This window comes from Babylonia areolata, chromosome 8 (assembly GCF_041734735.1).
Source record: "Babylonia areolata isolate BAREFJ2019XMU chromosome 8, ASM4173473v1, whole genome shotgun sequence".
NCBI lineage: Eukaryota > Metazoa > Mollusca > Gastropoda > Neogastropoda > Buccinidae > Babylonia > Babylonia areolata.
Genome location: NC_134883.1, coordinates 26,418,118 through 26,430,617, shown reverse-complemented (window position 1 = coordinate 26,430,617; position 12,500 = coordinate 26,418,118). Strand labels below are relative to the sequence as shown.

The following is a 12,500-nucleotide window of genomic DNA, read 5'->3' as shown; positions in this document are numbered from 1 at the left end:
GGTGGGTGATGGATAAAAAGCTCTCATTAATCCATGTTGGTCCTAAGTACCTTCAAAAGGAAGGTTGATTTGCACAGGAAGCGACAGCTGTTTCGCACTTGGGAGTGCTCATCGGGCCTGCTACCCACTCTTGACTGCGAATCAGAGAGATACCACTACTCAAGCAAGGAGAAATTACCAACTGCTAGGTAGGGCCCTTTTTTTCTTCTTTTTTTTTTTAACAAAAAAAGGACCCACATGGGCTAATGAGAGCTTTTTAACCACCACCCACCCTAAACAAGAACAGTTTTACAGGTTAAAGAATTAACCAAGACTGTTTTTTGTGTTTGCCATTCCATTATTATTTTTTCTCTCTCTGCCTGTCTGTCAGTCTTTCTGTCTCCCCCTCTCTCTCCTTGCCTCTTTCTTCCTCTTCACCTTTCTATACCACACCCCTCTCTCTCTCTCCCCTTGCCTCTTTCTTCCTCTTTACCTTTCTATACCACACCCCTCCCCTCTCTCTCTCTTTGCCTTTTTCTTACTATTTACCTTTCTATACCCCCCCCCCTTCTCTCTCTCTCCTTGCCTCTTTCTTCCTCTTTACCTTTCTATACCCCCCCCTCTCTCTCCTTGCCTTTCTTCCTCTTTACCTTTCTATACCCCCACTCTCTCTCTCTCTCTCTCTCCTTGCCTCTTTCTTCCTCTTTGCCTTTCTGTACCCCCCCTCTCTCTCTCTCCTTGCCTCTTTCTTCCTCTTTACCTTTCTATACCCCCACTCTCTCTCTCTCTCTCCTTGCCTTTCTTACTCTAACTTTCTATACCCTCCTTCCCCCCTCTCTCTCTCCTTGCCTCTTTCTTCCTCTTTACCTTTCTTACCTTTCTATACCCCCACCCTCTCTCTCTCTCCGTGCCTCTGTCTTCCTCTTTACCTTTCTATACCCCCCTTCTCTCTCTCCTTGCCTCTTTCTTCCTCTTTACTTTTCTATACCGCCTCCTCTCTCTCTCTCTCTCTCTCTCTCCTTGCCTCTTTCTTCCTCTTTACCTTTCTATACCCCCACCCTCTCTCTCTCTCTCTCTCCTTGCCTCTTTCTTCCTCTTTACCTTTCTATACCACCCCTCTCTCTGTCTCTCTCCTTGCCTCTTTCTTCCTCTTTACCTTTCTATACCCCCACCCTCTCTCTCTCTCTTTCCTTGCCTCTTTCTTCCTCTTTACCTTTCTATACCCCCCCCCTCTCTCTCCTTGCCTCTTTCTTACTCTAACTTTCTATACCCTCCCCGTCCTCTCTCTCTCTCCTTGCCTCTTTCTTCCTCTTTACCTTTCTATACCACCCCTCTCTCTGTCTCTCTCCTTACCTCTTTCTTCCTCTTTACCTTTCTATACCCCCACACCCCCTCTCTCTCTCCTTGCCTCTTTCTTACTCTAACTTTCTATACCCTCCCCGTCCCCTCTCTCTCTCTCCTTGCCTCTTTCTTCCTCTTTACTTTTCTATACCGCCTCCTCTCTCTCTCTCTCTCCTTGCCTCTTTCTTCCTCTTTACCTTTTTATACCACCCCCCCTCTCTCTCTCCTTGCCTCTTTCTTCCTCTGTAACTTTCTCTACCCCCTCCCCCCCCCCTCTCTCTCTCCTTGTCACTTTCTGCCTCTTTAACTTTCTCTACCCCCCTCCCCCTCTCTCTCTCCTTGTCTCTTTCTGCCTCTTTACCTTTCTATCCCCCTCCCCCTCTCTCTCCTCCCCCCCCCCCACTCCCCCGTGACTCCTCTCTATCTCTCCACCAGAAAGGGGACAGGGGAGGTCACTAATGGACTTGGCACTCGAGCCGTTCCTTCCACAACACAGTTGTCTAACGTATCCTGAGCCGTCCTGCCACACACTGCAGCCGCACACGACGGGTTAATGGTCACCAGAGGTCTCCCCGGCGACATATATCCACAGTATCCAGGAAACACCATGGGCAGAAAAGCAGACCCAGTTGTTGATGGAGTATGATGGAGTCTCCCGTCGGACCGACGGATGAGTAAGCAGGCTTATCTGTCGGTGTTTGTCCTCATATAATATGGGAGAAGAGGCCGATCCTGGATGCGCAGCACTTCCCACAGGTGTTGCAAGGGAAAACGTCTCCAGAAGTTGAGCCCTGCTTCCTTCGCTCACGCTTCTCCTTAATGGCCAGCGTTCTCTTGTTTTCAAACGTCTTTATGCCACTAGAACACAGCATCCTCCAGCGACAGCGGCCAAGGGCATCAGTTTCACATGAAGCGATGTCTATGTCACAGGCTTTGAGGTTTGTCTTCAAAACAGACCCAGTTATTACACAGATAATGTACCGTTCTATACTTTAAAGCTGTGTCAAACAACAGGACAGTGGTGTTCCCGTACGGATAACCAGACTCGATTGAAACAAACCAAAGCAAAACAAAACAAAACAACAAATAAAATAAAATAAAATAAAATAAAATAAATAAAATAAAATAAAATAAAATAAAATGAAACAAAAACTTACACGGGAGAACAGCAGGTCAGCGAAGTTGTCATTGTGGATGATGGTGACGAATCGTTGAGCAGGGATGGTACCTGGTGAACAAGGAGGTACATTGGAAACAGTTGTTGTTTTTTTGTCATGTCAGGTACTGTACTTTCTTTTCGGCAATGTCCACAGTTCTTCCCCTCCACTCCTCTGTGTGGCTGACGGGATTAAGGCCCATGCCTTGTTGTGACACTGCTCATTCCGTCTTGAGGGGGAAACTGTGGATATTGCCTTCTTCTTCTTCTTTTGCTTCTCCTTTCTTTTAAAGAAGAAGGAATTACAACTAACTCTTAAAAAACATAGAAATCTTGTATTGTTTTCCCAAACTGTTGTTTCAGTTGTTTCCTAATACATGTATTTTTTTTATACAAAGATATGCACGCCGGTGCTCATACACACACACACACACACACACACACACACACACACACACACACACAGAGAGAGAGAGAGAGAGAGAGAGAGAGAGAGAGAGAGAGAGAGTTAAACGTACGTATATCACGAAAAGGCAACAACGACAACAAAACACAACCACCACCACCAAAAACAGACACACAATCACCACCACCACCACCACCACCACTACCACCACTATCAAATCAAATTATAGCGCTTAAAGCCTCGCCGACCACTAAAGCTATCTTAAGGCTATCACCACGTTAACATCTACTGCAAGTCAAGGGTAACAACAACAACAACATCACCTCTACCACCACCAACAACAACATCCACACCACCACCACCACCACCACCACCACCACACCACTCACAACAACAGCAGCACACAGCATCATTCAAACAACCCAGTGACTGGCGCAATAGCCGAGTGGTTAAAGCATTGGACTTTCAGTCTGCGGGTCCCGGGTTGGAATCTCGGTAACGGCGCCTGGTGGGTAAAGGGTGGAGATTTTTCCGATCTCCCAGGTCAACATATTTATGTGCAGACCTGCTTGTGTCAGAACCCTCTTCATGTGTATACGCAAGCAGAAGATCAAATACGCACGTTAAAGATCCTTCAATCCATGCCAGCGTTCGGTGGGTTATGGAAACAAGAACATACTCAGCATGCACACACCCGAAAACAGAGTATGGCTGCCCACATGGCGGAGGGGTGGGGTGGGGGGGTGGGGGGTTAAAAACGGTCATACACGTAAAAGCCCACTCGTGTACATACGAGTGAACGTGGGAGCTGAAGCGCACAAACGAAGAGGAAGAAGAAGAAGAAGATCAAGAACCCAGTCCACCAACCCCACTCACCGTTCGTGGACGGGTCAGCCAGCAGCACATCCACCACGGTGATGTTTTGGAAGCCCCGGCCCATCAGCGGGGTCTGAGCCCTCAGGGTGACGTTGCTCAGGCCCTCCTCCCCCACCTGCCCCTCCGTCAGCTCAGCCCGGATGGAGGCGTTGTTCACGAACAGCAGCAAGGCGTCGCGGAACTGAGCCTCCTGCGTGCAAGGTGCGAGGGAACAGTGGTGTGGTTTTTTGTCAGTCCGTTGTTGGTTTGTTTAGTGGTTGGTTTGGTTTGGTTTTAAGTAATAAATAAGATGATTTCATTCATTCAATATTTCACTGATTCATTTATTCATATTAATATCATTATTATCATTCATGGCTACGAAAAAAGAGAGAATACTCCCCCCCCCTCCCTCTCTCTCTCTGGCCTAGAGGTAACGCGTTCGCCTAGGAAGCGAGAGAATCTGAGCGCGCTGGCTCGAATCACGGCTCAGCCGCCGATATTTTCTCCCCCTCCACTAGACCTTGAGTGGTGGTCTGCACGCTAGTCATTCGGTTCAGACGATAAACCGAGGTCCCGTGTGCAGCATGCACTTAGCGCACGTAAAAGAACCCACAGTTGTTCCTGGCAAAATTCTGTAGAAAAAATCCACTTCGATAGGAAAAACAAACAAAAACTGCACGCAGGAAAAAATACAAAAAAAGGGTGGCGCTATAGTGTAGCGACACGCTCTCCCTGGGGAGAGCAGCTCAAATTTCACACAGAGAAATCTGTTGTAATAGAAAGAAATACAAATACAAATGCAAAACAAGAGCAAGGACATCGAAGCTTTCACGACATCCAGTACCTGGAAAGTTCCATTCAGCACGAAACGGACAGCTTCAGACAGCACGTCCCGCGCGGTGGGCGACACAGAAGCTGGCGATCCACGGGTCGGCGTCACGTACGTCGCTCCTCCGCCTCCCAGACTGGATGCAGGGCCGGGACCAGCCGAGGAGGAGGTAGTGGCCAGACCGTCAGGAGTCGCCATCTTCACCGTGGACGAGGTCTTCACGTCGGCGGGGGTTGATGACGACGACGACACCGGGAGCTGTGTCGTGACGGGCCCTGAGCTGCCCGTGGAGGGCTTCATCTCCGGAGTGGCGGCATCTCCCTCAGGCTTGAGGTCCGACGCGTTGTGAGAGGCGGCGGTCGCGTTGTCCGTATCCAGCGGCGGGAGGAAGGTGGACGTTTGGTTGTCGTGGTGAAGTCCAGGGTCCTGCATGGTATCGTTAACGCTTTGTGCCTCGCTGCTGTTGGCGAACTGCTGGTGAGCAGAGGAAGCGGTGGTCAATGATTGGTTACCGATGGGAAATGAGTCCTCACCCACTACGTGGGAGCCACCAGAGGAGGAATCGTTTGATGAGGAAGCAACAGCGGAGGAGTTTGAGGAGGAGGAGGAGGAGGAAGCAGAGGAGGAGGAGGAGGTATCGTTTGAGTCAATGAGTGGCAAGGAGGAGGAGGAGGAGAGAGAGAGGATGGAGGTGGAGTCGGTGATGGAGGAGCTGGTGCTGTAAGCCATTGTGACCAACGGTTTCACGATCTCCTGTTGATGGGACAGCATAGCGGTCAGTGAACGCACGGCACACACACACACACACACACACACACACACACACACACACACTCGCACACACATACACGCACACATACATACACGCGCACACACATATACGCTCACGCACGTACACACACACACACACACACACACACACACACACACACACACGTTCGCACGTAAGCACACGCGCTCACACAAAAATAACCAGACACACGGACACGCATGTATGCACACACACACACACACACAGACACATATACACACAGACACACGCATGGGCCAATACACATTACCTGAACAGTTGTGGATGCTGTTGTGACTGCTGGTGGTGATGTTTCTGGACACACAAAAAAAAAATTCATTCGTTAATTCGTTTATTCCTTTTGTTGTTGTTGGTTCTAGTAGTCATATTATCACAATTATTAATACACACATCCCCATCTTATCCATTCGTGCGTTTATTTGTTCATTTGTTCTATATATCCAGTAGACCTCGCAGCAGGATTATCTGTTATTTATCGGATAACCTGTCCTGTTGAGCATATAATTTTTCACCGTAGCTTGATGAAGCCTTTTTGTACACGAAAGTGTGTCTTCACAAGTGACTGAGAGCGTTGATGTTTTTGACTTTTTGCATTCATTATCAGTTGTTTCGCTTGTCAGTTTAACGAATTCTCTTTTACGAAGTCCTTTAAGTAATTTCCTGTAACTGTATTTAGAGGGGTTTTTTTTTTCTTCCAAATTTCACCCGCATTTTTACCTTCATTTGCCCAGTTTCCCCCAACCCTCCATTCATCCACATCTCCCACCCCTTCTAACCGATAATACTCAGATGTATTCATAAATACTTTAACAAAATGTCTTCAATCACCGATATGTGTGACGGGACATCAAACAAAAATTCCTTCCTTCCTGTCCTGTTATAACGCCTGTCGTTTTTTCGCGTTTTTCAAACTGCAACACGTTGAAACCCGCAGTGAACCCCCTTCATCTGTCGATGGTCACTGTAGAGCTATACACCTGTGAGAACCGAACCTGGGACCTCTCGTCTCCTTGTTGACGGCGTGATCTAAAATTTTGTATTTGTATTTGTATTTCTCTTTTTATCACAACAGATTTTTTTCTGTTTAAAATTCGGGCTGCTCTCCCCATGGAGAGGCGTGTCGCTATACTACAGCGCCATTTTTTTTTTTTTTTTTTTCCTGCGTGCAGTTTTATTTGTTTTTTGGTGTGTTTTTTTTCCTATCGAAGTGGATTTTTCTACAGAATTTTGCCAGGAACAATCCTTTTGTCACCGTGGGTTCTTTTACGTGCGCTAAGTGCATGCTAGCACACGGGACCTCGGTTTATCGACTCATCCGAATGACTAGCGTGCAGACCACCACTCAAGGTCTAGTGGAGGGGGAGAAAATATCGGCGGCTGAGCCGTGATTCGAACCAGCGCGCTTAGATTCTCTCGCTTCCTAGGCGGACGCGTTACCTCTAGACCATCACTCCACATCACTAATAACTGGACCGCCACTCCACATGTATACTATGCTGTTGTGCGATTTCTTGGTCCCCATGCCCCCAGATTTCACACACACACACACACACACACACACACACACACACACACACACACACACACACACATACATACACAAACACACACACACACACACAATCACTACTCAAGCTAACACTGCTCTGTATAGTACAAGCGAGAACGTGATTTCAAGACACGGTCATTTTGTATACAAAGCATATCCAGTAAGGAAAGAAGCACTCTGGAATCTATGTGTGTGTGTTCCTCTATTGTATTCAGTATCCTCATGAATGTGAACTCTATTTTGACTTTGACACACAGACACGCGCGCGCGCGCGCACATATGCATGTACGCAAGAGATGGAGAAGAAGAAACAAAGAGAGCGAAAAAAAAGAAAGAAAAAGAAAACAATCAAGGAGAAAAAAACTAAAGGGCGGGAAGTGGAAAACAGAAAGGAAACGAAACGACGAAACGAAACGGAACGAACTTTCATTTAACCATGCAAACGAGATAAGTAAAAAAACATGTTTTTTTTTTGTTTGTTTTTTTCAACATAGTCCTGAGGCATAAAAAGGTAAGAACATTAACACGAGGAAACATCAAATTCAGCACTAAATCGGGGAAATGGGGGGGGGGGGGGGGGGTCAATAGACAACTTGCACGATTATATAAACACTTGCGCACATACAAACGATTAATATGTTACCAAGAATACATGAACAAAAATCGGAGAGAGAGATATATATATATATATATAGTGGAGTGATGGCCTAGAGGTAACGCGTCCGCCTAGGAAGCGAGAGAATCTGAGCTCTGAGCGCGCTGGTTCGAATCACGGCTCAGCCGCCGATATTTTCTCCCCCTCCAATAGACCTTGAGTGGTGGTCTGGACGCTAGTCATTCGGATGAGACGATAAACCGAGGTCCCGTGTGCTAGCATGCACTTAGCGCACGTAAAGGAACCCACGGCAACAAAAGGGTTGTTCCTGGCAAAATTTTGTAGAAAAATCCACTTCGATAGGAAAAACAAATCAAACTGCACGCAGGAAAAAAATACCAAAAAATGGGTGGCGCTGTGGTACAGCGACGCGCTTTCCCTGGGGAGAGCAGCCCGAATTTCACACAGAGAAATCTGTTGTGATAAAAAGAAATACAAATACAAATATACGAAGAGTAAGCAAGTACCTGGACAGGGCGAACAGGTGCCGTCAGGACATAGGATTTGACCCTCCGGACATTCATCCATGAATTCTGCACACACCCCCTTCACTTCGTCAGAATGCTCTTCGTGGGCAGAGGGGTAGGGGAGGAGGGGGGGGAGGGAGGGCAGGGGAGGGTAATCCATATCAGCGTTCGGTGGGTTATGGAAGTAAGAACATAACCAGCATGCACAACCCCGAAAACGGAGTATGGCTGCCTACATGGTGCGGTTCAATAAACAAAACTGTCAAACACGTAAAATGTTATTTTAAATGTTACATGTTTGTCTGAGTGTGTAGGTGTGCATGCCTGAAATCTTAACTGAATGACACAGGAAACGAATGATGAGCGCCCAATGGCAGCCGTCATTCGGCTCTACCCAGGTAGGCAGCCTTGTTGTGGTAAATGACCCCGAGTTTGTAAAGCGCTTAGAGCTTGGTCTCCGACACGAGGATAGGCGCTATATAAGTATTCATATCAACCACTGAAGCAATCAATCTAAACCAAATCAAAGGAAAAGACAACTCACCGAAATGCGTGGTGGTGGGGTGGGCAGGTGGGCGGGTCACGGCAGAGCGGGGCTGAACAGAGCGTGGAACATCTCCATGCTTGGCCACGAACTGGGGGGAGATGGAGGCCCCGTAACCTGTCACCGTCAAAAGACAACACCGGTTGGGGTGGGTTTGAACTGTTTCCACGTACCCAAATCGGGTTTCTCGGAATGAATTATGTTTGAACCTAGAGAACGAGTATCAGGTATACCTACTCTCAACAGCCGAGTGGTTAAAGCGCTGGACTTTCAATCTCAGGGTCCTAGGTTCCAATCTCGGCGACAGCGCCTGGTGGGTTAAAGGGTGGAGATTTTTTTTTTCCCAGATCAACATAATTATGTACAGACCTGCTTGTGCCTGAACCCATCTTCGTGTGTGCACGCACACAGAAGATCAAATACGTACGTAAAAGATCCTGCAATCCATGTCAGCGTTCGGTGGGTTATGTCAACAAAAACATACCCAGTATGCAACCCCACCACCCCACCCCACCACCCGAAAAGGTAGTATGGCTGCCTACATGGCGGCGAAAATAAACAAAACGGTCATTCACGTAAAATATTACATGTCTGTCTGAGTGTGTGTGTGTGTGTGTGTGTGTGTGTGTGTGTGTGTGTGTGTGTGTGTGTGTGTGTGTGTGTGTGTACGTGCCTGAAATCTGATTGACTGACACAGAACACTAGAACATCATACACCCTGACCAATGTATACAGTTATGGAACACACTTAACATCCCATTATGACAAACTGGGGCAATTGATGCGCCAGACGATAGTAAAAAATGAAAGAAAGTGATTAGCTAATGTGTGTGGGGGCAAAAGTGGCGCATGAAAGGTAACTATGAATCTGTGGTAGGAAAACAGGAAAGACATAGGAAAATAGGAGGGTGAAATCCTCACAAACTAGGAAAGAAAAAGAGAGTATTGTATTGTATTGTATTGTATTACTCTTTTCTGTCACAACAGATTTCTCTGTGTGAAATTCGGGCTGCTCTCCCAAGGGAGAGGGTGTGGTTACAATAAGAGTGCGACCTGGGTTTTTTTGTTTTTTTTTTGTTTTTTTGTTTTTTTACCTGCAATTCTATTTGTTTTCCTATCGAAGTGGATTTTTCTACAGATGTTATTTTTTTATATTGATGATGCAGAAGGAGGACTAGGATGAAGATGACGATGCTACTGTGGAGATCCAATCAGGTTTGGAACTACGTCACGAAGCTGTACTCTACGCTTCCTGTCACACACACACACACACACACACACACACACACACTCACACACGCACCACCATCCCACTCCCCCCCACATACACACACCCAACACACACACACTACACATTCCCTCCCCTCACACACACACCCAACACCACCGCCCACCCACTCTTCCCCCTCCCCTTCCACACACACACACACACACGTACCCCCCACCCACCGCCCCCAAACGCACACAAAATCACACACACGCACACACACACACAATTACACGCACCTCACCCCCACACCCCACACATACCCCCCCACCCCCGATGATCCCCCTCCACACACACACACACACACACACACACACACACACACACCAAACCCCAGCCCCTTCCTTTCGCACAACACACGCCCCCCTCCCCATCCCCCCTTCCTCCCCTCCCCCCTCGCCCCCCACAAACAAACACCAAAACCCCAGCCCCTTCCTTACGGACAACACACACGGCCACCGGGCACACCCTCTGCGGCCTCAGCCTGTAGACGAAGACTTCGGTGTCGCATCGCTTGATGGTGACGGGCTGCCGCTGCACGCAGCAGTCCACGGCGCCCAGCACGTTGTAGGAGCCACACAGCCAGGCCGTCACGTTCTGGCCAACCTCGGGGGTCCGCTGGCCGTCCATGTCCAAGTGCAGGGGCACCCTGGAGCCGCACGTGTGGTCCTGTCACAGAGAGAGGGGAGGGGGACACAAGGGTTCAGTGTGGGTGGTGGTGGGAAGCAAGGCCACCAGGTCCTGTCACCAGACAGAGAGGACACAGGGTTCATTTTGGGATGGTGGTGGGAACAAGGCCACCAGGTCCTGTCACCAGAGAGGGGGGAGGGGACACAAGGGTTCGGTGTGGGGTGGTGGTGGGATGCACGGCCACCAGGTCCTGTCACCAGAGAGAGAGGACACGGGGTTCACTTTGGGATGGTTGTGGGAAGCAAAGCCACCAGGTCCTGTCACCAGACAGAGAGGACACGGGGTTCACTTTGGGATGGTTGTGGGAACAAGGCCACCAGGTCCTGTCACCAGACAGAGAGGACACAGGGTTCATTTTGGGATGGTTGTGGGAAGCAAGGCCACCAGGTCCTGTCACCAGACAGAGAGGACACAGGGTTCATTTTGGGATGGTTGTGGGAAGCAAGGCCACCAGGTCCTGTCACCAGAGAGAGAGGACACAGGGTTCATTTTGGGATGGTTGTGGGAAGCAAGGCCACCAGGTCCTGTCACCAGAGAGAGAGGACACAGGGTTCATTTTGGGATGGTGGTGGGATGCAAGGCCACCAGGTCCTGTCACCAGAGAGAGGGGACACATGATTCAATTTGGGATGGTGGTGGGAAGCAAGGCCACCAGGTCCTGTCACCAGACAGAGGGGAGGGGACACAGGGTTCATTTTGGGATGATGGTGGGATGCAAGGCCACCAGGTCCTGTCACCAGAGAGAGGGGACACATGATTCAATTTGGGATGGTGGTGGGAAGCAAGGCCACCAGGTCCTGTCACCAGACAGAGGGGAGGGGACACAGGGTTCATTTTGGGATGATGGTGGGAACAAGGCCACCAGGTCCTGTCACCAGAGAGAGAGGACACATGATTCAATTTGGGATGGTTGTGGGAAGCAAGGCCACCAGGTCCTGTCACCAGAGAGAGGGGAGGGGACACAGGGTTCATTTTGGGATGGTGGTGGGAAGCAAGGCCACCAGGTCCTGTCACCAGACAGAGGGGAGGGGACATGGTTCACTTTGGGATGGTGGTGGGAAGCAAGACCACCAGGTCCTGTCATCAGAGAAAGGGGAGGGGACACAGGGTTCACTTTAGGATGGTGGTGGGTAGCTGGACCACCAGGTCTTGTTACATGGCCCGGAGGGATGGCCGGGTGGTAACGCGTCCGCCTAGGAAGCGAGAGAATCTGAGCGCACTGTTCGAATCCCACAGTCGCCAGTACTTTCATCCTCCTCCGCTAGACCTTGAGTGGTGGTCTGGACGCTAGTCACTCAGACGAGACGATATACCGAGGTCCCGTGTGCAGCATGCACTTAGCGCACGTAAAAGAATCCACGGCCACAAAAGGGTTGTCCTCGGCGAAATCCTGTTAAAAATCCAAATCGATATGAAAAACAAATAAAATTGCTAGCAGTATGAAATACCAAAGAAAAATAAAAATAAAAGGTGGCGCTCTCAGTGTAACGTCGCGTTTTCCCTGCGGAGAGTAGTCCAAATTTCACACACTGAAATATGTTGTATAACAAAACAGTAATACAGAACAATACAATACAGCACAATACCAGAGATTCAAAATCCTTGCTAAAACGATTTTCCATGGGACTGTTGAAGGGGGCGGTGGGGGGTAGTGGGGGAAGACATTGGGGAATAAAGAAGAAATCAAAAACAACAACAACCCAACAACACAAAAACAGACCCCCCCCACCACCACCACCCCCACCACCCACCTACACCCCCCCCACACACACACACACACACACAAAACAACCCAAAAACACCGATATTCTGGCAACATTTCAAACTGGACAGGAAAACCATTTTGCAGAAACCCAATCTTTGACACACAACACACAGACCTGGAGTGGAGGATTTGTGTGAGCAGTTCTTCTGTGCGGCGCCCCAATAACTCTTCAGGAAAGAAGAA

General features: G+C 48.8%; 1 protein-coding gene across 8 annotated transcripts in view; it reads right to left on the bottom strand.

Annotated features, from left to right (window-relative positions):
• Window positions 1–12,500, bottom strand: part of LOC143285111 (uncharacterized) — a 32,799-nt gene that overhangs the window by 1,259 nt on the left and 19,040 nt on the right. For 3 of the 8 annotated variants that reach the window (XM_076592326.1, XM_076592327.1, XM_076592325.1), the window contains exons 5-11: window positions 10,303–10,531; window positions 8,596–8,712; window positions 8,052–8,117; window positions 5,631–5,674; window positions 4,585–5,322; window positions 3,759–3,948; window positions 2,478–2,548 (exon numbers count right to left, since the gene is read on the bottom strand). In XM_076592326.1, the coding sequence (XP_076448441.1) occupies window positions 2,478–2,548; window positions 3,759–3,948; window positions 4,585–5,322; window positions 5,631–5,674; window positions 8,052–8,117; window positions 8,596–8,712; window positions 10,303–10,531 (1,455 nt within the window). The remainder of the gene's footprint in view (window positions 1–2,477; window positions 2,549–3,758; window positions 3,949–4,584; window positions 5,323–5,630; window positions 5,675–8,051; window positions 8,118–8,595; window positions 8,713–10,302; window positions 10,532–12,500) is intronic. The other 5 variants (XM_076592329.1, XM_076592330.1, XM_076592328.1 and 2 more) reach the window with 5 other exon arrangements.